This window comes from Apteryx mantelli, chromosome 9 (genome assembly GCF_036417845.1).
Source record: "Apteryx mantelli isolate bAptMan1 chromosome 9, bAptMan1.hap1, whole genome shotgun sequence".
Taxonomy (NCBI): domain Eukaryota; kingdom Metazoa; phylum Chordata; class Aves; order Apterygiformes; family Apterygidae; genus Apteryx; species Apteryx mantelli.
Window position 1 is genome coordinate 12,898,378 of NC_089986.1, and position 27,368 is coordinate 12,925,745.

The following is a 27,368-nucleotide window of genomic DNA, read 5'->3' on the forward strand; positions in this document are numbered from 1 at the left end:
TGTGAGAGTTAATGCATCGTCTGATGCCCTGATACCAAACACATCATGTACAGCCAGCGTATTTAACCCGTGCGATCACAGTGGAGTAGGTTCTATGCAAGAAATGTTCCGTCCAACAGATCATGCTGGAAGCTGTTCTGCAGTTGTGTAGGATTAGTAGGATGCTTGAGGAGCCCTAGTCTCTTCATTACGTGCCTTCTGAGAAATGTGGTGGTGGTGTTATTTCTATAAGAATAGCAGCGTAGAACCCTGTGCCCCCAAATCCTGCAGATATACCAGTAAGATAAGCAACACAGTAAGTCTTACAAATGTTTCAGGTGAAGGTATGTGTCTTTGTGGACGTATTGTCAGTGAGTATCATATATTTATCGTTAAGAGTAACAGTTACAGGAAGTTTCCACTGTGTAAAAGACTACAGAAACCCTGGGTCTCTGAGACATCTTCGGCACATCAAACAACTCCGGAGACGTATTTGGGTTTTCCCTCCCACGATCGTGTGTCACTGAGTGCTTTCGGCCTGACGGCAGCAGTAGCACTTTTTCCTTTTTCAAGTTTTGTTTCTTTGATTTTTAGTGGAAAGCGTGCACAATTCTGGTATCTTTTTCACATCCCCTTTGCAGCAGGCGGCGCAGCAGAAAGCCTCTCCCCGCCTGCCGCCTTTCTGCGGGCGCGTTTGATGCCTCAGCAGTCTCCGGGGACGCGTTGCGTTCTGTTTTTGTCCTCCCATCGCGATTTGCTCACGGTCTCTGGTGCTGGGTTTGGTGAGCCGTTATGTCGGTTATCTGCGTTTCGCGCTCTGCCTCCGAGGCCCAGCGCCCCGCCAACGGCGCAGCGGGCCCGCGCGCGGGGCACGCCGGGGGCTGTAGTCCCCACCCCCCCTCCCGCGGGGCACGCCGGGGGCTGTAGTCCCCACCCCCCCTCCCGCGGGGCACGCCGGGACATGGAGTCCCGTCCTCCGGAGAGTGCCCGGCAGCCGCCGTTGCGCGCGGTGCCCGCCGGGAGCTGTAGTTCGTAGCGGCGGCGGGGTGGGCGGGGCGGGCGCTGGCCCCCACGTGACGGAGGCGGCGGGCGGCGGCGGCGGCGGCGGGGCTGCGCGCGCCCGGGATGGAGGTCGGGCCCCGCGCGGGGTGCGCGGAGAGCAGGTGGGGCCGCGGGGGCGAGTGTGAGTGTGTCAGTGTCACGCGGGGGCAAGGGGGCATAACACTGTGTGTGTGCGTGCGTGCGTGTGTGCGTGTGCGTGTGCCGGGGGGGCATGGCACCCTGGTGCAATGTGTGCAGGGGATGCGTGACACTGGTGTGTGTGCAGGGGGGGCATCGTGTACTGGGGGTGCAGTGAGGGCACAACACACTGAGGGGTGTTGAGGGGGCGCGACGCACCGTGTGTGTGTTATCTGATGTGTATGTATTTATATATAGGACCATATATGTAGGAAAGGCATGATGCACGTGTATGTGTGCAGGGAGGCAAGACATGCTGTGTGGGTGCAGGGAGACAGGACACTGGGGTGTGTACGGGGGCATAACACACCCATGTGTGTGTAGTGGGGGCATGGCAGTGGGGTGTGGGCATAGGGAGCACAGTGTGTGCGTGTGTATGTACATAGGGGAAGCGCGATGCTGGTGTGTGTGTGTGTGTGCAGGGTGCATGTCTGGGTGTGCGTATATGGGAGCATAACACTGGTGGGGGTGAGTGGGGGGACAGGACACGCTGGAGGGTGTGTGTGTACAAAGGGGACGTGAGATACCGGTGTGTGTGTGCATGGCGGGGAGGCGTGACACTGGTGGGTGTGTGTGTAGTGGGCAGGGCACACTGCGGGGAGTGTGGGACGTGCCTGGGGAAGGGGATGTGTGCGCATGTAGGGGGTAACTGGGGGGCGGTAGGGGTGCGTGCATGCGTGTGTGGGGGTTATCTCGGATACCACTGGGAACAAGGGATGTGTGTGTGTGTGTGTGTGTGCACGGTGTGCAGGATGTGACTGGGGACAGGGCTGCTGGGTGGCGGGAGGGTGCGTGTGCAGGGTGCCTAGGGCACAACGGGGGGCAAGGGATGGGTGTGCGAGAAACTGGGTGCTCACGCTACTGGGGTGGGTTTGGTGCCTGGGGAACAGCAGGGGTGTGGGGGGTGTGCGCACACGTGTGTGCACTGAGGGTATCCGGGGTGACGTATCCAGGAAGAGCAGCGCGTGTGTGTAGTAGCTGCGGGTGTGCACGGGTGTGCACAGGAGTGCGTGTGCGCACGGGGTATCCAGGGCACAACGGGGGGAGAGGGCTGCCTGGGCTGTGTGGCGGTGATGTGTGTGTGTGCCTGCGCGGAGGGTGCCCGGCACACGGGTGGGCGCTGCCCGGCTTGTCCACGTGCAGCCTGTACGTGGGGCAGCCGGAGGGGACAGATGTGGATGTGGGCGTATCCGGGCAGGATGGGGGGCGATTTGGGAGAAAGCAAATCTTGCCTGTCCGAAAGGGAATCGGGTCTGAGCATCTGCCGAGATGGACGGCGGGGTCTGTGCGTGTCAGCTGCCCCCTCTAGTCCCTGTGGTTCCTCAAAAGCAGGCTGCGGGGGGACGCACCCTGTATCGGTGGCTCTTAGAGCAGCGTATTGCCAGCTTCGCCTGCCCTGGGTCAGTGAGTCGCTCCGTACGCTGCAGACATACGGCTGTACGTGCACTGAATACCTGATGCTCTGTCTCCACTACAGCGTCTCGCCATCAGCCGTAGCAGAGACAGCAACTGCCGAGCCGCTGTTTTGTACGGCTTCTGCTTATGGGAGAAACCATCCCACCCTGGCGGTGGTGCTGCATTTCTAGTGTCTCTGCACTTACTGCTTTTGGATTATGCCTCATTACCCTTCTGGCAGTCAGTTGCATTGCCCGTCGTACGTGTTTAAGATAAATCTTTAGCTTGTCTTTATTAATGCGAGGCCTTGTGTGTGCGCATGGCCGGAGGCCTGTGCTCTGTGACGCTGACGGGTGAGAATGGCAATGCTGCAGTAGCTTCATCTGTGTGACCTTATTTTACGCTTTAGGCATGGTTTTTCTTGTTGTCATTTATTCCAGTAACAGAGGGTGTTCCTTGGAGATGTTTTCATAATAAGTCCTATTTATTTCAGATTTTTTGCATGTTTTCAGTCTTTGCTTTGTGCTTGCGTCTTGCGCTGGTGTTCAGAAGTGTGGGACAGAGGTTGGTGGGGGAAAATGAGAGCGTTGGCTGGGGACGAGGGAACTGTTGAAACCTGATATCAGAGACGCATTCCTTATCTGACAGCCTCCAGCTAGTTGGTGTATTTCTGCTAGTAATATCAGCTGTGAAAATGCTACCGATACTTTTTAAACTGCACTGCAGGTTTGGAGTACCTTTTTTTATTTGAATGGTTTGAGCTATTCTTCCTCTTTGAGCTAATGTTTCAGACTCCCAGCAGATTCAGAAAGGTAAATGGAATTGACTGCATTCATTTTTTCTTTCTTTCCAGAATGATCTGGGTGCATTTTCTTGTCTTTGAAAGTCTAGTTCCTGCTCCAGCAAATGTTAATGCTAGGTCACTAATAGGGCTGTCTCAGTGCCACCCCAGCACCCGCTGCCTGAAAAGCAGAGCCCAGGGTAGTACTGTTCTTTCTTGGTTTGTTTTGCAACTTGGAAGATAGGCGAGAAGTGGCTAGAAGTGACTGCAGATAATGCCGTGGTGGCCATGTGGAGCTGGGTAGTTGTCCCAGGCAAAGAGGAGGGCACTGTCCCCTCCGGTGCTGGCACTGTGGTGGCACGTGCTTGTTTGCCTGGCCGTCGGTTCTTGCTCTGGCACGCTGAGGAGTGTTCTGGTACGGGCCTTGCGCAGCCTCGTCGTCCGTTTTGCGAATGGTTTAGTGTTTTAATTCCCAGTGAGGTGCTGTTTCACTACAGATTGTGGATGTGATTCATAGCGATAGGATCGAGGTCACTGGGTCCATCTTCCTGTGTAGCATCATGGGAAACACAGAAGTAAAAAGCATTTTGCTGAAGTCCATCCTTCTGCAAAGGCAGGAGAGGAAAATGAGGATCTTGTGCCTGCTTTTGCTTTCTCTCCTCCTAAGCGACAAGTCTGAAATGCATCAGGGAGCAAAGGCATCGCATCGCAGCACAGCAGGAAAGTTAGTGCTCTCCTTTCGCCAGGCAGGGAAGGAAAGCTCACCGTGCCTTGAAGCAAGGGCTGGGTGATAAAAAGCGGGCAGCAGTGTTGGAGGAAGTAGTGAAAGGGCCATTGATTCAGCGGTGCAGGTTAGCAAAGAGCTGCTGCCTTCAGCTGGCGCGGCAGCGAGGCCCAGGGGACGGCAGGGCCCGGAGGAGAGGGCCTGTAAGGGGAAGCGGTGGTGAGAGCGACGGGGAAGGTGAACAGCCGGTCCCGGGGGAGGCGGGTGTAGCTGCGCCTGCTTTGCATCTCGCTGTCTGGGGCCACCTGCTTGCATTAGGAGGTGCCTGGGCTGGGGAAGGACCATGGTTAACAGGAGTCATTTGCTCAAAGATTGTCCCATCGGTTGTGTTCGTGGCCTCTGCGTTTACAAGCAAAGGCTTGGCCTGCGCCTTCCTCTGTGTCCCCGTGCCCCGTCAGGGTTGGCCTCCCAGAGGAGCTGGCTGGAGTAATGCCCGGGAGCACGTTCGGCTGGGTGCAGTACGGCCGCGTAAGCGCGGTGACGCTGGAGCCCCCGTGCGCTGGTGGATCTGCCGGCGTGGCGCTGAGTTGGACGCACTGACTCAGTGAACAGGATGGCTTGCACGTGGCGTGGGATTTGTGAAAACAATATTTTAGCGCCGGCATGTTCCAGGGAAGCCTGGCGTAGATTGAAGTCCGACGGAGAGTGGCCCAGGGTGCGCTAGCTGTGATCATCTGCCTGTGGGAGGCTTCACCAGGCTGAGCAGGCAAAACTATTTGCAAAGCTGGGGGGAAGGCTAAACACTGCCTTTAATCCCTGTTTTCCTCTCTAATCCTGTGCCAGTGGGGAGAAAGGGCACCCTGGTGCTGTGGGGAGCAGCAGGTGTGGCCGTGCTCACTGGGGGAGCCTGTTTGCTTGTGCCCCCCAATTTTAGCAGCAGCGCGAGCACCCTGCAGCTTGCTGCCCCAGCCGGCCCGCTCCGCTCTCCTGCCTGGTCCTTACTGAGCTGGTTTGCTGAGCTGAAGAGCTCCTTTGATTTGTGGGCAGCTCCCCGCTGCTGTGGATGAATTGCGTGAAGCCTGTGTTTCTTTTAATTCCTTTTCCCAGAAGTGCCAAGCCTGTACGAAGAGCAGCGAGCGCAGCACAGGCGAACGTGCTCCTGGTTGTCTAGGAAACCCGCGGATGGCGGAGTTCAGCACAGTCGTTGCACAGCGGCAGGTTACATGTCTCCTTTGAAACCTGCGGGAGGAACTGACAGCGAGCACGGGAATGTCCTTGGGAAATCTCACGGAAGTCCCTCCACGGTTCCTCACAAACACCCTCAGTAACCTCAGCCCCATCTCTTTAGTGTGCTGGGAAGGATGGAGTGATTCCTCCAGGTAGAGAACAGTGTTCAAGCAGGTACCTGGTCGCTAGATTTCTCCTGCAGGGCGTATGCATACACGCAGCATAGGTCCTTTATAGGAAAGATAAGCTTACTTTTTTGAATACTAGCTACATATGTGGTTCTATTGTGAAATGTTACTGAGGGACTATTTTTAAATGAAGAAGTTCACCTGACTCAGCAGCGTGGCTTCCTGCATCTGCTGTGAGTCACCTTTGCTGACTTGGACCAAAAGAAATTTCTACTCATGCTGACATGGAGGGACTGAGAAAGCTTGGGGAGAGCAGTGGGTTTTTGCTCAGAATCTTGCGTCATCGTCGTCAGCAGTGGCATTAAGCGATTTCTAACTCCAAGGTTAGATTTTGTCCTATATTACTGCATTGTAAAAGCTTCAATTATCTCTGGAACAATTCCTGGCAGCAAGCCGATGTGGCTGTATCTGAAGATAGAGTTTGTACTGGAAAGCAAAGAGCATGAGCTGCCAGGCTGACTTTATGGAGCTGGTGGTTAAAATTGGAGGCTGAGTCAGGGAACATCTTTAAAGAGAGAGAGAGATGCATTTGAGGGTCTCACTGATATTCCAGTGTATCAGATTTCACGGGCAGCTCTGAAATAATGGTTCGTTCCTTTTCAATAAATGAAGCAAGATCTTTAGGAAAAGTCTGTTGAAGCTCAGAATTGGATCCCCCTTTCAGGACGGAATTTTCTTTTTTGCTGTGTGAAGGAGCGTACCGTAATCCTTTCGATAATAACCTTATTTTGTGCAGGCACACCCAAGCCATTGTTTTCTCAAGGAAATACTCTTGCTGGTATCTAGGTTGAGTTGTTGTCAGTGTCTCCTCTGAAGTCAGATCACATCCAGATTCTTGCCTAGCTGACTTGCATCATGATGCATAAAAGAACATCCCCAGCTAGAACTGAGCTCTTGTGAATGAAACCCTGAGAAAACCAGTTCAGTTTCAGGTATTGAGCAGAGTGAACCATCCTTCCTGCCAAGTCTTCTTTCACCCCAGTCCAGTGTTTGAGAAAACACACCAGTTACCCTGGCAGCAGCTAGTGAGCACAAATTGCAGAACCAGAGCAGGCACACAGCGGTGAGCTGTGCAAATGCACTCAGCTATTCTGGATGGAGAAAACCAGGCTATGTTAAAACACAAAAGAAGCAGCACATGTGATTCTTGTAGGGGCAGCTCTGCTCATGCACCAAGACCTCTCTTGGGTGTATTGCTCTCTTTGCTCTTCCTGGAAGTAGGATGATTTGCTTCAGGGGTTAAGAATTTCCTGGGCTTTTTTGTGATGTGATTTTATTTGTCCTTACCCCTTTATCAGGCTACGTTAAGCTTTTTTTAGAGCTAGCAAAGAAGAATTCTCTTTAGGCAGTAAAAACAACCGGATTTGCCAGTACTACCATGAGCACCTGCTGAAGCGGGGAACTTGAGGGCAACTGGAACCCAGTCTTTTTTCCATCGCTGCTGGCAGCCCAGGATTTTTCTGTCAGCTCCATCAATGAGAGAGGAACAATTTCTGCCACTATTTAAGGGTTAACCCGTAAGACTAGGCAAAGCTGAAATGTGGTTAGCTGCATTGTGCCTCTCTTGATTTCCCTGCCACCTGCAACCAAATACACAGTTCTTAATTTCTTCGAGTTTGTGTCACTGGGTGCTTTTCAACACACACCGTGTTCCGGCCCAGAAGCAGCTCCGTTTTGGGTATCAGCGAAGAGTTGTGTGCATCCAACTTGTGAATTGCTTTTGAATCCTTTGGGTCAACAAGTTCAGTCCTATGGGATTCTTACTGTTGATTCAGGGATTTAATTCACTTGGTAGCTTCTGAATCATCTCAGCAAAGGTGCTTTTATTGTGCTGGGTGTTTCCCATGTTCCTATATCCTATGAGTTCAGTGACAGAGGCGATGTTTTAACATTTTTAGGTTATTTTTTAAGGATTAATTAATATTTGTCTCTCTGTGTTAAGAGGGAGCTGTGACTCCAGCCTGTTGGATTGCAATTTTTCTACCTCGGGGAGACCCCCAATTCCTTCTTTAGCAAGACAGGTCATTTAGTAAGGGCTTGGGACTCTCTCTCTTCTGGTGTGTACTACCCCCACGTTATTGTGAGCGTTCCATGCTTTTTATAGCATAAAATAACAAGGAGGGAGTTTCCCTGACTCACTGATTTGTAATATCGACAGTGTGGCAGGGCTTTCACTTGCGTTACTTAACGCTGAGCGTTAGAAATAGCTTGGGGAGGAGCTGATGAGATGATACTGTTTAGCGGCTGCAGCTGCTCTCTGACCAGGGGCCCAAAGCTCCTGCTCTGTGCAGCCACGGCATGAATGGAGGATGGAAAAAAGCCTCGGGAAGTTGCTTTTGGTGAGAGGGATTACTGACTGAAACACCGTACTTGGTACTTGTCAGTTTAAACATCAGACTTTCATTCTAAGAGGTCATCTCGAATGCTTTTGTTAAAAAAACCTGCAGAAGCACATTTTTTGGCATTTACGCACCCAAACATACCTTGCAACATTCCTGTTGCTTCTGAAAGAGTTGCTCCTATCTGAATGCATCTTTCTGACAGCTGATGTTCCTCCGGCAACACTGTCAAGCAGCTTGAGCGGGGAGGGCCAGAAGTGAGTCCTCCAAGGTTTCCTTCCCCAAAGTTGCTGTTGCATAGGCAAATCATGTTACCTTTCGGTACTGTCACTCCCTCTTTATGGCTGTTAATGGTAATTTTTTGCTGAACACAGGGCAGCAGAGGGAGTTGTTGATGAGAAATGCTGCACTAGCTCTTGAGTATACCTGCCGTTTGCAGGTTGTTAATCTCTGTCAAGAATGTAATTGGCTTTTTGTAAGAATGTCTACTTTTATCTACAGCAGCTCAGGGGACAGAGAGCAGCCCCATTGCTGTCCATGTGCCTGTCTTTCAAATCATGGTACAGTGTGTCTTGTCCCCGGATCCTTGAATAGTTAAAATGCTTGTATGCGCCTGAAGAGTTAACACACTTCCCCTATGAGGAATGGAGCACTTCTTCATCCTGAAAATGCTCGAATGCTTGATGCGTAGCGAATTGCTCAGCAGAGTGCTGGTGTCAGCTAAAGTGGATGTAGCATGGGCTGTTAGTGTATCTCATGATGCAGTGTATGTTGGTGTATGTCGCGATGTTGCCTTATGGGTGCTGTACCTCTCTTCTCTCGGCTGAAATGTTGCTACTCTTGACAGTCTCTGATAGAGTGTGTGAGTAAAGCAGGCAAGAGACTGGCTGGAAAAGAGGTCCTCAGCCTTTGCTGACCCATGCTAAACAAAAAGTATATTGCGGGCACCTTCATTCTTTGTTCTGACTGTCACCTGAGACCATATTGGCAGTGGCTGCGAGTCATCACAAGCATTATTGTAGGGCCTCTTGTCCACAAACCGTGGACAGGAGACCACAGGGCTAGAGCAGAGGGAGGCGTAAAGCTCTTTAGCTCAGCCTTGCTAGCTTCTAGACTACCAAAGGTTTCAGTCTGACCAAAGTTGTCTTGGAGAGAATGTATTACCACCGTCCTGCTCTGCAGCTCCTATTCTTTTATGTCTGACGCTCATTAGGGAATTTGCTATGTTCCTCTGCAGGAAAGAGCACTGGAAACTGCTCGGCAATCTGAAGACCACAGTGGAAGGACTGGTGTCCACCAGCAACCCAAATGTCTGGTCTAAGTATGGTGGCTTGGAACGGCTCTGCAGAGACATGCACAGCATCCTTTATCATGGGCTCATCCACGACAAGGTAGGTCTCTGTCTTGCCGACGCTGCTGGCTGTCTGAGCAGCTTTGGTGTCAGTCACATAGCCCTATCTCCTTGCAGTTTTCTTTAATGCTCACAGTATAGATTGAGTACAGTGCTTGTATCAGTATGGGAAATGATTAGAGCAGGAAATGAGCTTGCCTTGCAAGCACTGTAGTTGTAGGGAGGACCTGTGTGTGTTCTTTCAGTCACATATACTTTTGACGTGTTTTTTCTAAGTACCTGTGTCCTCTGTGGTGAGAGACCTGTCCCTCTCCTTTCTTCCTGCTGCAGCCTGCAGCAAAATGATAAAGCTGAATTTACAATGAGTCAGCCTCGTATCGTGTGTACTTGGACAACTCCCCAGTGAGGTCTGGCAAGAGAATCCTCGTATCTTTACTGTTTCTGATTAGCTTCGTTAATAATTGGGGCCGACAGCCCAGTCTGCACTCTTCATGAATGGGATCTCTTTCCATGCTCTCATCATCCCTTGCAGTTGCTCATCCAGCCGTTCCCTCCTCCATGACTGCCTGAAAGCATTTTTCTTTTCCACTCTGGAGAGTGCTTGTGTGCAGAGGCATGATGATCTCCCCTTCGGCTTACTATTTCCACCACAATTATTTCACAATGGAAAGTTAAAGCAAGCCTGCGGGGCATGCTTTGGGGCAAGCTTCCCGTCAGCCAGCTCTGCAACTGAATGAGCAGAGCAGAAAACCCCCAAAAGGTTTGCACAGGGCCATCTGGGGTCCGGGCGTAGTAAAATTGCGTTTATATAATGCTGCACCCGAGCTAATAGGTCTCCAGAAAGAGTCAGGCAGGCAAGCCCTCCCGGTGTGGCGCTTTGCTACCTAGATTTGTTAGCTGAGGTGAGCGCTCAGCAAGGATGGTGCGCTGTTGCTCTTAGTCCCCAGTGGCACAGGCTAGTGACCTTTGCCGGGAGATAAGCAGAGAGAGAAGTTAGCTCTTAAATGCGAGGTGTACAGTGCTCCTTTCTGACAGACAGTCTTGAATGATTTATCCTTGTCGGTGTATCAGTTGCTTTTCATGCCAGAGCTTAAGGAAATTTAGACCAGCAAAGTAGACAGCATATTGCCTTTCTTGATGATTTTATTGTTATGTAAAGGCAGTTCTTTTACTTAGAAATGTCTCCCGTGCTTAGGGATGTGTGACACTACAGAAGACTTAATCTAAAAAAGCTGCAAAGGGAGGCTAATAAAAATACAAGGTTTCCTAGCAGAAGTTTTTTTTCTATTTGTTCCAGCCAAACACTGCCTTTTATTTATTTATTTTTTACATCAGCTTTGTTCCTACAACCAGGAATAAAAACAATAAAGATGAAAAATTCCATATGTACATGTTAAGAGAACTAGGGTAAGAGATTTTTTAACCTTTGAGTGAATTTTATTTCTTTGTCAAAAAACCCCAACTGGATCTAAAAGGCTAAAATTTCAGTTTTAATTCTGTAGGCTTAAAAGACCCAAAAAACTCCCCCAAAACAAAGAAACCAGAAACCAGAACCTATTTGTCTGACATTTGTGAAAGAGGAAATAGAGATGGAGGAGAAAATCAGCATTTTGGTGGAGAGAGGCATTTTGGGGCTATGTTTACACATGATAAAGTGATGAGGAAAATAGCAACTCTTCTGCAGTTCCTCTTTAACTGGAAGAGTAACTAAAAAGAAGTAACTTGTTTGAATAAAGGTGAGGCAGACAACAACAAAGAGCTAATAGAAATGCAATGCTAGAGCATGTTGCATCAAATTTCTTATCTGCAGTGCTCAACTGTACTTGTGTCCTTGTTGGTGGTTTGCAATATTAGAAGACAGCAATTGTTGCTGTTTTTGCCAGGATGTATTTCCATGTTGCTGTTTGTGTCCCCTTGCTTAAGTCTGACCCTGTGCAGTGCTGAGTCATGGGAGTCTCCTCCAGGTCCTGCCCTAGCAGGAAGGGAAACGGTGATAATGGGAACTCAGTCAACTTTGGACTTGGCACACCTTCAAACACCATAAGCAAAGAGGAATGTGTATGTGATGCAGCGATGCACGGAGTGATTGGGAGGTTTCAGACAGAATCCTCTGATTCATGTTTGGGGGCTTAGCCCCCAAACATGCTGTGGCATAAATGCAGGTAGCACCTGAGGACTGGTCCCTTCTGTCTATCTACATGCCCTTTTCTGCCCGGCGGTAGTGGTGTTGGCTCTACTCTGTGATCCACTGATGAGCTACAGTTGGCATGGTGGGTCTTTAGGATTGTTATTGCACTGCAGCAGGGGTGTGGGCCTTTCAATGCCATGTCTCTTCCCTGTCTGAAGATACATCCTGTCTCCATTGTATGATGTACTGGGATCTTGCTTGGTGGAAGAAAAAAAGCTTGGGAGATCTGTTGTCTTGCTGTGGCTTTGCTTGTGGAGCTGAATGCACAACTGATGGGTCAGTGTGGCAGGGGCAGTAGATGACTTATCTACATCAGGCCAATGTTTCTTTACTTGATCTCTTCCCCCCTTTTGTGTCTACAAAACTTCCTTCTACTCTCCTTTCATTATTTTTCCTCTCTTGTGCAGCACTGTTGCTCCTTTCCTCTCTGTCTTCTATGGGTCCATTTTCCCATCTTGCTAGGGTTAGAGGCTGTCCACTCATGGTAAGATGGGGCTAGTGGGAAATGTCTGTTAGCTGGTGCTGAGGTTCTGCAGGGCCAGGGACTCAACTTGCCGTGGTGCTTTGCTCCTGGAGTTCACTGCATGAGAGAGATACTGCCTGTTGCAGCAGCAGGGAGGGCAACTTCAATTCAAAGGCCTGTTCTTCCTCATAGCAGCCTCATGGCAGCAAGGATGGTGAGATGAACCCAGGGTTACACAACTCCCTTGCCCAGGGAAAAGGGTGATCGGGCCTTACTGAGCAAGTCTGCAGTTATTCCGTGTGATGAAAGGTAAATGCCCTGGATTAGGCTTCCAGGACTGGCAGTCCTGGGCTGGGGTTGCCTGGTCTTTGGCTGCTTGGGCTCTGTATATCCTTCCAGTTGTTTCTCCTCTACCAGTGATCTCACCTACTCTGTCAAATGTGCTGTGTCTGCTTCCTCTTCGGATATAAAGAGTTCTCAGGACAAGCCAGAGGTGGGTGTTACCATCAGAACAGTTCTCCTTCCCGAAGCCTTTAGGCAGGAGGCTGTTGGGAGCAGGCTGTGGGCTGTATGATCTGTCCTGGCAGGTTGTAGGTTGAATACCCTGTCCTAGATGGCCAACTCTTGCATTTGCTCGGAAGGATTTAATCACTCCTTCTCTCTCAGTGCCCGTTGAATCACATGGCAGGTCTGCTGGAGGTGTCTGATGTCCAGATTCACTGCTCTGAACTTGCTGCACCCAGTCAGCATTGCAATGGGACTTTGGTGGAGTCTAACTGTGCGTTTTCTGGGCAGGTGTATTGCAGACAGAAGGATTACTGGCAGTTTGTGAAAGACATTCGCTGGCTGAGTCCCAGCTCTGCTCATCACGTGGAAAAGGTGAGTTCTGGTGGGATGGCTTTGCGTACCCAGCAGGGGAGGAAGAGGGTGGCTGGGGTGTGAGCCTCACTGGTGAATTAGCATTGCCTTGACTGTTGGCCTGCTGTGGGTCAAGTGGCAGCCAGCGGGGCTGATGGGGAGGGGACAGCTTGCTCACCCCTTCAAATATGGGGGCTGAATCAAGCAGGGCAGCCATGTGTTTGTATACAAGCCACATCCCAGGAACTCTGCATGGTTTAGGCTTAGACAATCGGCTGCTTATTTCTCACAGGCCAGTCTCCAACTCCACGTGGTTGGGTACAACAAGGATCACCAAGGGAACCAGCACAAGCGGTGCTTCTCTATGTTAATGGGTGATTTATGCAGCTGTACAAATCTCTAAAGGTTTGGGCTGTCCCATTTCCTGGTTGTGTCTTGGCCTGACTATTCACTTGGTTCTTCTATTCCTGGCTTGTGCCCTCTGCTGACACAGAGGGATGCTTTCACTCCTCGGCTGCCCTGTGCCCTGGCAGACACCTCAGTGCAGATCACTCGCTCTGTGGCACAGACACAGAAGTGTGAGCAGGGTCCGTGGCCTCCGCTGCAGTCTTCTCCGGGGAGCGGTGAGGAAGAATGCAAGGGGCTGACCACTGGTGGTCTGTATGTGCAACCTGCTCCTGGGCCTGTGCTCAAGGCCGACTCAGGGAGGATGCGAGGTGTGACTGCCCTCAGCAGTGCAGTCCAGCTCTTTAACTCAGCTCAGGCTATTAGCTGTAATGTTCCTCAGTTATTGTGTCAGCAAGATGATGATTGTCCCTTCAGGAAAGCAATTGCATTTGGGAGTGTGGGGTCCTGCGAGGTCAGGGCTGTGACATATGGGTGGGAGAGCATGCAGGAGAAATATGTAGTGCTAGTGGCTGCAGGGAGAACTTTGGTCACTGACACTGGTTGACCTTTGAAGTGTTGTTCTTCTCCAGTGCTCGTCTCCCTGTCTTGCCTTGATCAGTGGCTAGGAAGCTGCTAGGATGCGACTGTGTTCCCACTGACAGTGACTGGCGCTGGAAAGCTGCCGTTATCTGGGGCCAAAGTGTGAGCTGTAAAGGTGGAATAATCTCTGCTCTTCTGTTAGTCTCTGCATGCCTTAACTGGTGTGTGGTGTTCATTTGCAGTTCATCAGCCTGCATGAGAATGGCCAGCCCAACACAGACGGCCTAAGCGATCAAGCTGTTGCGAAGCTGTGGCTACAACATAGCCTGCAGTTCCACTGCCTCTCGGCACAGCTGAAACCCCTCCTGGGCAACAGGCAGTACATAAGAAAATTCTACGCAGGTAAATAGAGATGGGCCTTTTTCCTGTTCTTATTAAAACATCTAGCTGGGCCTTTCCCTTCTACCAGGGATCGGGTGGCTTTCAGAGTAAAAGGAGGTATGGTGGGGAAACTACAGTGCCTGCTGGAGATGGAGGCCAGACTAGGAGGGTGATGAGGGAGCTGAGCCTTCCACGGGTGTGGGGTTGCTCGGGAGCATCACCTGGCCCTGCTGGCTCAACCCCTCTTGTGGCATTCGAAGCCACATGCTGTCTGCAAGGGAGGGAAGTAGCAGAAGAGGTGGTTTGCACTGGAGCAATCTGTGCTGTCAAAGTGGGTGAGGTGTACTGTGTCCGTGCTGGAGGCTCAGCCTGGGTGCACAAAGGAAGAGCTGGGCTTGGGCTTTTTGCAGTGAGCTCATCTGGAACATGCTTGGTCCTACTTATTTCTGGGCCTTCCTTACTGTCCGAATGAGAGCTTGAGCCTGTGTGAAGGCACAGAGCATTGTTGGCTTCTCCCTCCTGATATCTCAGGAATTTGGGCTGTAGCAGCTTTTTGCATGGGCTTGAAAGGTTTCTGCTGCAGGTGGTGAATTGGCCTGGTGTCGAGTGAGGGCTGTGTTCAGCAGACAGTCTATGTGTAACCCTCTGTGTCCAGGGTTGCACTAGAAGCCTTGGGGGGAATGCTTTTTCCATTGAAGAGAAACAAAATGGGGAAAGAAGTTCAGCTTTGAATCATCTCCTCTTTCAAAAATATTCTGGGCTTTTTTCTCCCTGTGAAGAATTCTGAACAAAGAGCTCAAGCTCTGACCTTAGATGACATATGGAAATGCAGCTGCATTTCTGCTTTGTAGATAAAAATTGTAGCAAAAACTTTATGCAACTCTATGCATGTTAATAATTTTTTTGAAAGCTTGAAATTTTGTCAAAAAGAAAAAGTTGGTAGCAAGGACAAAAACATCTGTGTTGATCTGGGACAGGATCTTTAATCCTGTGCTTTTGAGTAATGGGGAGAGAAGTTTTTCAGCAGCCCCTTTTTAATCAAAACAAAAACCTTATCCCAGAATATAATAATTTGGAATGGGAACCTTTCAGCTAAGGCTTAGGCTGGATCTGGGAGATTCTCTCACCTCCTTGGCTAGAGAGTTAGGGCCTGGTCCAGCACCCTGCACTTCCCAGCCCCTTTGTGCTAGGGGCAGTGGGTGGGAGAGACCCCGCTGAGCAGCACTCTCCTCTCTGCAGACACTGCCTTCCTGCTCAGCGACTCCCATGTCACGGCCATGTTACAGTGCCTGGAGGCTGTGGAACAGAACAACCCCAGGCTCCTGGCTCAGATCGACACGTCCATGGTGAGTTGAGGCCCCGGCTTTGTGCCTCTGGCTCTCCCCAGAACACTGTCTGGCTGTGACTGCTCATACAATGTCTCATTCAGAGCACACAGAGCCCTTGGACAAGGGCCTGGACTTGGAAGTAGCGAAAGGAGCTCCAAGAGAGAAGGAAATGATGAACTTTTCCCTACACTGTCTGTATGAGCCTGGCGGGGTGGGTGGAGATGGCTGGTTGGAGCCTGTGTTGAGGTACCTTGGTTCTGGCTGGCTTCTAGGATTTGAATGTGAGGACCTGATAGCAGGAACCAGTTCTGTGTAAGAAACGCCTTTAAAACCCTCTCCAGAAGTCCCAGGCTTCAGGGCTAGCACACAGAGCTGCCTGGTACTGAGGGACAGCTGTTGTCAGAGGGGAAGGGCAGGCGGCCAAGGCCCAGAACACCTGGGTTCCCGCCTCTGGTGACACCACTGACTCCTGGTGCAGCCCTGTGCCAGTCATCGCCTCCCCAGAGGAGGGGAACAGTGGCTGCTTTCTTTGCAGAGAGCTCCGCAGAGGAGAGACGCTAATGACGTTTCATTAAATCGAGGCTGTGTTCTTTCAGCTGGCCGGCACATCACTGCCATCCGTGTGTGCGTCAGGTCCCTCTGCTGGGACAAGAGAGACGTGTGACCGTGACGCTGAAGGACATGAGAGCCGTCTGCCTGGGGCACCAGGCTGCCTGGATCATTGCACTGAGAGCCTGGTAATTTCCAGATGGGAGCGTGCCATTTAGCTGTGAATAGAGAGCCATTTCACTTCTATGCCGTGGTATTTTTTTTCTCCCCACCCTGCAGACTTAGCTGCTTCCCTCTGGGCCCCAGAGCTGCAGCTGTCTTCACTGGCTGGTAACCAGGTGCTCACATGGGGCACTGCAGGTCGATTCCTTTCTGTCTCTGTAGCTGCTCCCTTGGCGTGTAGCCCTGTAGGTGCTGGTTTATTAATGATGCCACCTCTGTTCAGTTTACCAGGAAGAGTGAAGGTCCGTCTCCAGTGACAAAGAGTCAGAGCCTGACTGCTCTCCCTGGATTCCTGCACATACCGTCTGCAGACTGCACACAGCAGCGTTACTTTGGGTCCTTCTCTAGCCTGCCCCACCCAGCCTCTTCCGGCTTCTCAGGTAATGAGAGTGAGCTGGGAAGCTCAGAACAGGCCCCTTGCTCATTCAGCATCTGTTCATAAAGTCCACAGTTTGCTCTGGATTGTCTCTCAGATGTCAAAACGCAGCCCTAAGGAGCGCGTGTTTGCAGCTTGCTCAAGCTTCTGAACAAGCATGTTATAAAGCCCTTTCCCCTCCGTGCAGCCGCAGTAACACAGCGGGCTGAGCGATCTTTGGGCGTGCTGTGAGCTTCCTGAGTTTCTGCACAAAGCAGAAGTAGTATCTGTGTGCTGTGGCCTTTTGGGCTGGAGCTTTGGAAATGGAGGTGCAGCTAGGACAAGGCCTTGCCTTTTTTCTGCTGTTAGATTCATTGTGCTGGACTGGTGCAGGGAGTTCTCTGCCTGTTTTAATACGGACATTCCTTGCCTTTGCCTGTGGGGACTGGGCATGCTGGTTTGAAGCCATATGCTTGTTGCCATAGGATGACCTGCTTGTGCCAAGGTGTGTGACATCCTGTTCCTGCCTCTGTCCAGACAGGAGACCAGCGAGCTCCTCTGCCTGCTCTGGCACCAGCCAGCCTCAGGAACACTGCCTGTCCACCAGGTCATCTTCCTTCAGTGAGGGCAGGTGCCCTCTGGAGCAGCCCAACTCTGTCACCCGCTGCCACGTTCCCTCACCCAAAGACCCCTTCTCTCCTGCCAGCGAGATGAGTTCCAGCACCACAAGCCAGAGCGAGGACACTTGGATGGGGAGTCAGGACGATCCGCAAAGTGATGCTAATGATGGGCCGGAGTACCTGGCCATTGGGAACTTGGGGCGCCGGGGCCGGGCCTGCAGCAGCGCCAGCAGCAACAGTACCACCAGCAACAAGAGCAGCAGCTCCAACCTGTTCTCCTCCAGCAGCTCCCAGAAGCTGGACTCGGTCTCCTCCTTGGGAGACCAGGGGGCAAGTAGCGGAGGTGGAAGCAGGGGCATGAGCCTGTTACGCCGGTCCAGCTTCTCGGAGGGACAGGCATCAGCTCCACAGGGCATCCTGAAGAAGAGCCACATGCGCTCGCACTCTGATACCAATGTGGCTTCGGGGAAATTACACGGTAATGGAGCTTCTTTTCTGGGTGTGGGGGTTGGCTTTGGGGTGCGGGCACAGATGTGGGACCATGGCCTGTGAGAAGTGCCCTTACTGGGAGGCTCATGCTGGCTGCCACTTTGGCGCCACGTAACGCAGATCAGTTAGGGGACCTGTGGGCGGGCAGCTGGGTCAGTGCTGTGGTCTGTGCCCTTACCTTCCCTGCTATGTGCTGGAGAGGCGGGCTGACCTCTTGTTTCCCAGAATTCCTTGTGCCTGTCCATTAGTGGTGTTGGCAGCTGCCCCGCGGCCTTCCCCAGAGGTTTAGGAAATGGCAGTGATGCTGTGGTGTTAGCTGTCCTGCCTTCTCACTGACCTTGCCCAGCTGGTGTGTGGGGCCATGGCAGGGCGTGGGGCTGGGGCTTGGGTCTCTTGTCATCATACCGGTAATTTGCTGGGTCTACCTATGCTCTTGAGTGGGTGAACGCATTGGGGGAGGAGTGGGACATGGAGGGACAACCAGTTTGTTGAAGTCTGCCCCACTCGTGCCGCTTTCAGGTGAGAAATGGAGATCCTTCCTGAGTGGTAACCAGTCTGTCTCTGTTTTCTCTCCCTTAATGCTGCTCTCTTCCTCCTCTGTGTCCAGGAGGCCTCAGAGATATCACCATTATAATAGAAGATCCAGTGGCAGGTTTGGGAGCCAATATAACAGCCCTTCATCAGCAATCATTGCATTAAGTTCAGGATTTCCATCAACCCATTGGTGTCCATTTAGAAAAACAAATCTTTCTTCTCTGAGTCCCAGATGGTGCTTTGAAGGATGCCTTAAGTTTATGCATGCTACCTGACTGAGGATCCCAGCTTGGTTTCTGGGTGTAGTGGACCAGACCAAGAATGGCACCTGACTCTCCTGCATGGCGTTACGAAGTGCTGACCAGCAAGTCCCTGAACTGCCTCCCCTTGTGCTCTCTTCCACTCCCTATTGATTTGGAAATCAGGAGAGGTTTCATCTCTCATGTAGGGAATAAAAGCTCAAAAAAATGGGCCGTTTTCTTTTCCATGCATTGAACAGCAGTGGTATTGGGTTTGTCTGACTCGCATCTGCTAAAAGCCAAGAGATCCACAGCTAGAAAAGCTCCTTTCTGGAGGTGGCAGAAGGAGTGTGAAGAGATATGTGCCCAGTCCTGTGCCCTGTTCTAGCTCTCATTCCAGCAGAGGATCCTGGGCACTGCTTCACTTTGTCATTCAGCAGCAAGCAGTTCCCCTATTATTCATTGCATCTCCAGGCTGGTGCTCATGATGTGGTTTCTGTGCTGTTTTTAGGTAGGGTTGAGGTGGCTTTGGGTGACCTTGTTCATGAAAAGCCTGCCAGGCTGTGGCAATTAGCTGTGAGAGCCTCTCACTCCGGCCGGTCTCATTTGCATGGCCGCTGTCCTGTGACCCAGGGTGTGGAGTGGATTGGTCCTGAGCCAGGTCCTGGCAGCTGCTTCTTTGTGGTCTCAGCAGGGAGCTGCTGGTGTTGTTGGGCTCTGGAGCCTATAGCCTGATCGGGGTTATGGCATGAAGCTGGAGGCAAAGGGGGGTAGGAGGCGCAAAGGACAGTGTTTGCCCTTCCATTGTTCTCAGGACATCAGCTGGAGCCTGCCCCATGTCCATGCCTGTATGTTCCCATTCCCATTGCCCTCTCCACTCTTTCCGGGGTATTTTCAGTCTCCTCCTTCACCCCCAGCTGCCTGGGCCTTCCCGTCTGGCAGCAGTCCTCAAGTCGCTCCATTCAGATATTCTCTGGGGCCATTGCTCTCCCTACAGCAGCAGTGGTTGTTTATCTCTGACTAGGTTGGCTTGTGGCAGTCGCTGCCAGCTCAGCCTGGCAGTGAATTGCACTGGAGTGTGGACTTGGGGCAGGGCTCTGGCAACAGTGTGTGTAGCTCACCTTGAGCACTTCAGCCCGCTCTGGGGTTGTGTTAGTGAGGGTTGTGTGCAGGGAACTCTGCCTTTTCTAGCTGAGCGTCAGCGTGTCCTTCAGATGCCTCCTTCCACCTTTTTCCAGGCTGCTCTCCAGGGCTGGGAGCCCCACAGATCCCTTGGCTGCTCAGGTTTCCCTTTGTATCGTGACTCCTTGCCCTGTGGGTAACTCTTCCCTTCGAGATGCTCTAGAAGGAAGAAGAGGGGGCTGGTAGAGGCACTTGCCAGAGGCAGTTGCATTCCCTGGCTCTGCTCGGGGTTAAAGAGAGGGTGGCTGCGGACTTGACCACTCTGTGGCTCTCATGAGTTTCTCTCCTTCTTTCCCCTTCTCATTTCCTCTTCCTCTCGGGGGAAGCTGGCCCTGGGGAGGACTTCAGGGCAGTTTGTTAGTGCCACCAGCTTGCCTTTTACCTGCCTGAAATGCCCCTTTAGCTTTGTCCTCTTTATGGATTTGGGTACGGGCTAGTGCCCTGCTCCATTTCATGTCTGGCACCAGCCGAGTGGATGATTTCCCTTGTTGATTCCCATCCATTTGTGCGTGCCCCTGTGATGATGCGCTCGTTCCATTTCACACTACTCTGGACTGGGATGGGTGTCTCTTGGATACTGATGTGTGCGTGGTGTTGTCATCCCTTACAGAGTCCCATGGTGACACAGGCGGAGTAAGAGGGCCCATCTCTGGTTCCACCCAGAGCAGTGAAGTGAGCACACCCAGCTCCCTCTACATGGAGTATGGTGAGTACGGTGAGCCCCAGTGGGGACATTTGCTTGTGGCGAGACTCCTCCATCTGCTGCAGTTTCTTCAGCTTCTGGCACCTGCTTGTTGCATACAGGCACACAGGAGCTGGCTCCATGGTGAGCTAGCTGGGCTCTGGGAGGGCTTGTTTGTGTGGAGATAGCAGTCAGAAGGTCTGTCTGGCTCTGTACTTCAATTAATGAAGATCTCCAGATATGCTAGTATTTGGATACTCCTGAATACTGGAGATGTGGGCTTTGCAGTAGCCAGCGTGGGTCCAGCAGCGTTGATACTGATCAAGTAGTTTCTGGGTTTTTCTCTGCTGATCCCTTTGGGATGGGTGCTACTTAGGGCCGTATGAGATCAAGGTGTCCTTGTTCTCCAGGCCAGACTTGGCCCCTGCCCTGAGGAGGCTTGCAGCCATATTGTTCGTTGCTCTAATATTGCTGCCTTCTTGTGTCAGAGTCATGGAGAAACAAGAGATCATCTTGTTGGCCATGTGGGCTTGATGGTGTCTTAGTGCAGAGCGTGGGCTGTTTCCCAGTGCTTTCAGCAGTGGATTTCCAAGTCCCTCCCTCATGTGCTTGTCTTTTGCTTTTCTAGACTCTGGCCAGTACCTGAGTTCGGGGGAAGGGATGTTCAGAAGACCTTCAGAAGGGCAGTCCCTCATCAGCTATCTCTCTGAACAGGACTTTGGCAGCTGTGCAGACCTGGAGAAGGTGAGGAAGGCAGTAGCAGCCTGTATGTATGGGAGAATGTATTTTTACTTCAGATTCAGTGATTCTTTCCTCCCTAGGGAAGATAATCCCACAGTATTTCTTGCTGTAGAGCTATGCACAGAACTTCTATTTTGAATCTATGGTCAGAGTTGCTCATTGGTGTCTGGCAGTCAGGATCTGCCCGTATAGCATATACATGGCAGCTTTGCAAGATGTTAGGGCTTCTTAGGGACACCCCCAGAGTGGGTGCGTTGCACATCGTTTTTGTAGGTTGTTCTGTGTTTTGCAAGAATTCTGGTGCCCAAGAAGGCTTGAGTTTCTAGGTCCTCATAGGAGAGTCAGGTTTCGTAGCATCAGCAGGGATCAAGGTCCTTTTATCACTCTTGAGGAATATTCAGCTGCTTCCTGACACAGATAGGGGACAGTGTTCACCCAAGAGTCCCCAGGCTCCCTGTGATACAGCCCTGAATGCTTTTGCTCTTGCCTCACAGGAGAATGCCCACTTCAGTATCTCAGAGTCACTGATTGCTGCCATTGAGCTGATGAAATGCAACATGATGAACCGGCAGCTGGAGGAGGAGGAGGAAGACAGCGACAAGGAGATCCAGGAGCTTAAACAAAAGATTCGCATTCGGCGCCAGCAGATCCGTACCAAGCACCTGTTCCCTACCTGCCAGATGGGCTCAGACAGTGGGTGATGTCTTTTGGGCTCATCAACTGGTGGGATGTGGGTTTTCTGCCCATTGCCTGTCCTTACAGCATCCTGTCTTCCCATCTGTTCGTGGGAAATAACCACATTGTTACCAGGGTGCTGCAGAGATTTGCAAAACTCTGCTACTGTTGGAAGACCATAATGGGACTGATGCTATACACTAGTAACACTTGCGCCATGGTGGCATTGAGTTGTGGAATGCCTTTTCACCAGGAACCCATAATATTTTCCACCCTTAATATCTGTCCCTCCTTGCCCTGGTCCCCTTTGGGTGTCATCTTCTCCCTTAGCTGTCAGTGACCTGTTCAGACTGCTTCCACTGATGGCCTGGCTGTGTTGCGTTTCCTTTGTTTCCCAGGCCTTGTGGCGACAGACAGTGAGTCCCAGTTCAGCTCCCATGGCTCCATGCGACTGTCTGATTCAGGCTCTGCAGAGGATGTGGAAGAGTATGAGATCCAAGGTAAGAGGGAATGGCTATGTTAGGTGCTTGCTTAGAACCAGACTTCTCCTGGGTGTGATTGTGTTGAGGTCAGTCACACTGAAGAAGAGCATGTCCCTTGGCCTTCAAGATGGCTTTTTCCAAGCAGATGGCTGAATTCTGAGCATGAGCAGAGCGATCAGTTCCCCTCATGTGGTGGCATGACTTGCCTTTGAAATCTGTAATCCTTTAGTGTACAGCGCCTCTAGCTTGTAGGTGATTCCTGTTTCACTTGCCAGGTCCATGGAGCTAGCGTCACAGGTTTAGAAGAGAGAGATGGGAGAGTCCTGCTCTTCTCCTGCCCAGGCAGAAGTCATAGTTTTTAACACTTTTCTCTTGGGTGGGAGCAGTGGATGCTGGTCACATCCTGACCTGTAATACCTGTGAGCTCTGCTCCTGACAGCTTGAGTAGCCGAGCTTATTGCCTGCAGGAGAGTTGTATGAGTCCCTGGGTGTCCCTTTCCTTCAAAGCCTGGTTCATCCTCCAGGCTGGATGACTCATTTCTCAGCAATACTTCCATCAGGCCGACTATAAAATACGGTAAGAGAAGACAGTGCAGTCCAGTCTCCAGCTATAAATTCTCGATCTTCCTGTTCTGACTGCTGACCTTATTTTAGTCCCTGAGGGCTAGATTTTGGGCTCAGTTTTGAAGTCTGTGGAGGGGTGTGTGAATTCAGTTCTAGGCTTCTCTCATGTTAGTGCTGCTCTTGTGTTATGCCCTTTCTCTTTGGCCTGGCCAAAGCACTGAAGTGAATTGTTTTGTCATCACCGTGTTATACAGATGGTAACGATGGATCTAACCTGATTCAAATGTCCAAGAACGGCCTCTCAGTGTCAATGGCTTCCTTGTTCTCAGGTAGTACCCCGCAGCGCTCCCTTGCGGCACGCGCGCGTCTGTGTGCAAAGTGTGTGTGTGCGTGCGCACGTGCACACTTTTCAGTGTGTCCCCTCTGGGTATCACAGGGAGAGCAAAGGCCTGGATCTGTGTACAGGCATCTGAGGTGTTGAGTTCATGCTGCATCAGCAGGTCAGCTTCAGATCAGACAGAAAATCACTGAAATTCACTGCCAGACCCTGGCTCAAGCCACTAGTGAGGGTGTTTCTGCTATTCTCCCTCACTACTCTATGCATGTAGACCAGCTCCTTGTTACCTCTGGTATGCCTGATTTGGGAACCATGAACAACATTATCCAAGTAACAGTGGGAAAAGCCGTGGAAGGGTGATATGATGCAGGAGAGCAGAGACGAGCTAGAGCAACTCTGCTGTGGGCACCATCCCTGAGGCGTGTTTTCTGTACAATATTTTGGATATATCAAGCATGCCCACTGTAGTGGTAACCTGCCTTGCCTGGGGTCAGGCTCAGCAGGGCAATGGTGCAGCGTTGCAGCTCTGTAGCTGCTGAAGGTAGAGCCTGGGCTGGGTGAAGGCACAGTCCCTTTATGACGTGGGACCAGGTCTCCATCCCAGAGAGTCCGTCCCTCTCCAGTGTTATGGCTTTGAGTGGAGCTGCCCTGCAGCTCCCAGTATAAATGATTGCTTCTCTGATCATATGCAAGACAGGGAGAGAGCAAGGAGAGAAGGAGCCTTGCTCTTGTCAGCTTTCACCCATCAGGCAGGGCTAGCGCAGGACCAAAGCTCCAGCTGGTGTGTTGGGGAGAGTTACCCTGCTCAACTCTGGAGCTGGGGTGCTCTAACTCTGGTCTGAGCCATGGCCAACCCTTCCCATCCTGTTCAGACTTGCCTTAGGGAAGAATCCTTCCCAAAGAAGTTCTGGAAGAAAGAGCAGGGAGAGCAGACAGGGTGCAGGCATTTTGTTCACAGTGGAGCCCTGCACATTGGGGTCATGTGCAGCCAGGTTTCACTTGGCTGGTGCTGCTGATCCATCCTGTCAGACATTCAGTGTCAGCGTGTTGCTCCTGCTGGACATAATGGCACATGGAGCTGTCAGCCCTGCTCTGTCCTGTGTTTACAAGGCCTATGGGTTTAATGCCAGGGTTTCATGTCTGCAGTTGAGGTTGGGGAAGGAGTGGTGGCATGATGCCAGTGCTAGCTCCTGAGGGAGGCTAGGATCAGATCTAGCTCCCTTTCCCGTCTCTGAGATGATGGCAGGCTCTGCCCAAGGCCCCACCTGTAATGCTTGGCCCATCCTGTACTGTGTGTGCTCTACCGTTTGCCTGAGTTTGTTGTAGTCTAGGACCATGCAGCGCCTTTATGCACAGAGCTGAAGGCAACAGAGCATGGCAGATATGTCTGTCCAGTGTTGTACGTAGTTGGGAGGCTATGTTTGCTGAGTTCCCTGTTTTCTGCATCTAGAAATCTGTGTGATATAAATATGTGGATTGCTTAGCATTGGGATGCTTTCATGTGCCTGATTTTAGCAATGGATGTCAAACAAGGTGGGTTAAGTGTCCGTGCTGGATGCTACTGGCATGAGGCTGTGAATTTATTGGAGGGACTGTGAAGGTTACCGTGGTTCTTTGCATATCTTTTCCCTTTCTGAAGTCAGGAGCATTTGAAGGCAGGGTCCTTGTCATTCACACCTGCAGAGTACTCTTCTCTGCTCCTTTTGGAAGTCCCACTCCTCTTTGTGCCAGGGCAGCCCCAGGGGGCAGCCCCGCTCTCCCTGACAGCTCGGGGTGTTGGCTCTCTGCGCGGGGCTGGGCTGCGATCCTGTGGACCTTGGTGTGCACTTGATGCCAGGCCACGAATGGATGGGCACCGTGTGGGTCCACGTAGCCAACCTGCTTGGGTTAGATGAGCAGCGTGACCCTAGAGCTGTGCCTCCCCGTGCCGCATGCTGAGCAGCTGGGTCAGGAGAGCAGCTGCTTGTGGCAAGCCTGTGTTAAGTGTTGTTGCTGCAGATCCCATTCCCAGAGCTCCCAGGGATACAAGGAAGGGGACCTGCTGGGCCTGGGGTTGTGTCACTGGCCTCTTTCCTGCCTTGACCTAGAGTCCTTTCCCCTCACATCCCTTCCTCCCTTTTTCTGGGATTTTGTCTATAATGAAACAGGGTTTCTTTCCATCTGCTGCTGTCTGCTTTGTACTGCTGAAAGTGTGTCCTGTCCCAGGGTTCCTCTACCACTCAGATGAATTCCCTGTCAGGGTTTAATGGAGAAACCTGCCAGAGTGACAGATGAGTGATGAAGGTAGCGCTTGGAAACTGCTGTGGTACCTGAGGCCAACACCAAGGAGGAGTATGTGGCTGGAGGAGTGGTGCAGCCCTGGGCTGTTGGGGAGCCGATGGATGGGTGGAGAACAGGACCACACAATAGCTTAAATTGGACCCTCCCTCCTAGGGAGGGTGTGATGGGTCTCTGCAGAGGGCTGGTGGGTTGCTGATGAGCCGTGGCATGGCCATGGTTTTATCTTAGAGGTTGCGGTTAAGTAGTGAGAAGTGTTCTGCATCCCATTGCTAATCCCCTGCATACTAAATATTGTTGCTAACCCTGCCGTCATGCTCTCCTAGCTCCAACTCTGTGTGTGTGTACTTTTTCAGGCCATATAACCTCTAGGACTTGGCGTGCGACTTGTACCAACAATCACTTGTCATCACCCAACCCTAGGCCCACTGTGTTTTCACAGCATCCCCACGTGTCCTTCCCTTGCAACTCCAACAGGTGACTGGTTAGATTGCACCCCTCCTTGCTGCTCCTTGTCACTGGTAGAAGTTGATGCTGTAGTTTACATGTTTCTAAACAGCTTGATGAGTTTTAAAGTGAAGCTTTGGCTGGAAGTGAGTGTATTCCCCTGCCCTGCCCTGCCTTCTCCACCTTGTACCTCTTTGTGATTCAGATGCAGACATCAAGAGGAACCCAGCCTCCAGCAGGAAGTCCTTTCGGTCCTCGGAGTCCATGTATGTCTTCGACTCGTTGTGAGACATCTTGGTACCAAGTTCCCCTTCCTGCCTAAATCTGTTCTTCCAAACACATCTGCTGCTGTTTCACCTTGGAGTGGGCATCCCTGCCTCCCTCCCTCCCCACACTTCCTTAGGAGTGGGACACAGCTGCGTCCTAGTCTTGAATTTGGGAAGCAGCACCTGGGATGATCAGGATTAGTTGCATGCTACTTGGGCATGAGGTAGATATGATGTGGGCTGGTGAGGAGAGATCCCAGTACCTCCTAGTAGGTAAGAGGCTGGGGAGAGGAGCTGGCATGATTTGGAGCAGCCAGACTTGCTTCTGGCTTGCTGCTGAGGTCTGAGCTTCCCCTACCTTCCCCTCTCTCAGCTTAGACGCCCTGTTTGCCTGTGTGATGCTGCCACCTTCTCTCCAACCCTTGCTGCTGTGCCGTGACCCAGAGGTGGAACTGCTGAGACATGGCAATGCTCCCCAATTCCCTGTACAGTGCAACAACAGCTTAAACATTAAGCACTCAGTCCTTTCCTGGCACTGCCCCAGTTTGGAGAGGTGGGAGTTGTGGGCAGGTAAATCACAAACCATTTTAAGCATAGCTGCTGTGTTAATGCTCTGAAAACAGGATCCCTTTGGGATGCGGAGATGCTCTGCATGTTGGGTGAGGTGAAAAGCTTTGTTTCTGCTTGGTAACTTCTCAGGTAGATTAGTACTGTGAGAGCAGTTACTCCTGTCTCAATCAGACACTGGCTCTCGCTTTGTGGCTTCCCCTGCAAACAGGGCACAGGTTTTGTTAGGTGAGATATTCTTGTGCTTGCCTTTCTAAACAGTTGCTAAAAGTTGCTTTCTAAATAAACAGGTGTGTTTGTGAAGAGGGCATAACTCTGAGATGCCTGGTACTAACTGTCTCCTTCATTCTCTAGATCCCACTCCTTCCTCAATTCGAACTCAGCAGAGGCCGTGGCCATGGGTTTGCTGAAGCAGTTTGAAGGCATGCAGCTTCCAGCTGCCTCCGAACTGGAATGGCTGGTCCCGGAGCACGATGCCCCCCAGAAGGTAAGTGTGTGTGTGTGTGTGTGTGTGTGCACATGCAGAAGGTGTCAGAGTCACTGGGACAGTTCCACAAAGACACGGGGACGCTGTCTGGAGGTGCCAGGACAGAAATGAGATGGCAGTGAAGCACACTGGAAGGAGAAGCATACAATGCAGAGCTCCCACTGCACTCTAGAAATCCTGAGTCACTGATTACGTTTGATCATTCTATCCTGAACCCCTGGCTTTGCACCCGCTTTGTGTCCGCTGCCCGGGGGCTTTGCTAGTCCTGATGATCCCTTTGTGGAG

General features: G+C 51.6%; 1 protein-coding gene across 5 annotated transcripts in view; it reads left to right on the forward strand.

The window, feature by feature from the left end:
• The first annotated feature begins 1,078 nt into the window (after positions 1-1,078).
• RUBCN (rubicon autophagy regulator) overlaps positions 1,079-27,368 on the forward strand; it is a 36,144-nt gene continuing 9,854 nt past the window's right edge. Inside the window, exons 1-15 of one of the 5 annotated variants that reach the window (XM_067301765.1) lie at positions 1,079-1,142; positions 9,110-9,263; positions 12,670-12,753; positions 13,902-14,061; positions 15,280-15,386; positions 15,965-16,105; positions 16,363-16,519; positions 17,032-17,592; positions 20,169-20,264; positions 20,869-20,984; positions 21,476-21,674; positions 22,055-22,156; positions 22,957-23,031; positions 25,969-26,029; positions 26,951-27,083. In XM_067301765.1, coding sequence (XP_067157866.1) covers positions 1,105-1,142; positions 9,110-9,263; positions 12,670-12,753; positions 13,902-14,061; positions 15,280-15,386; positions 15,965-16,105; positions 16,363-16,519; positions 17,032-17,592; positions 20,169-20,264; positions 20,869-20,984; positions 21,476-21,674; positions 22,055-22,156; positions 22,957-23,031; positions 25,969-26,029; positions 26,951-27,083 — 2,184 coding nt within the window. In that variant the 5' untranslated portion in view covers positions 1,079-1,104. Of the gene's footprint in view, positions 1,143-5,110; positions 5,498-9,109; positions 9,264-12,669; positions 12,754-13,901; positions 14,062-15,279; positions 15,387-15,964; positions 16,106-16,362; positions 16,520-17,031; positions 17,593-20,168; positions 20,265-20,868; positions 20,985-21,475; positions 21,675-22,054; positions 22,157-22,956; positions 23,032-25,968; positions 26,030-26,950; positions 27,084-27,368 lie in introns of those variants that run through there. The other 4 variants (XM_067301764.1, XM_067301766.1, XM_067301767.1 and 1 more) reach the window with 4 other exon arrangements.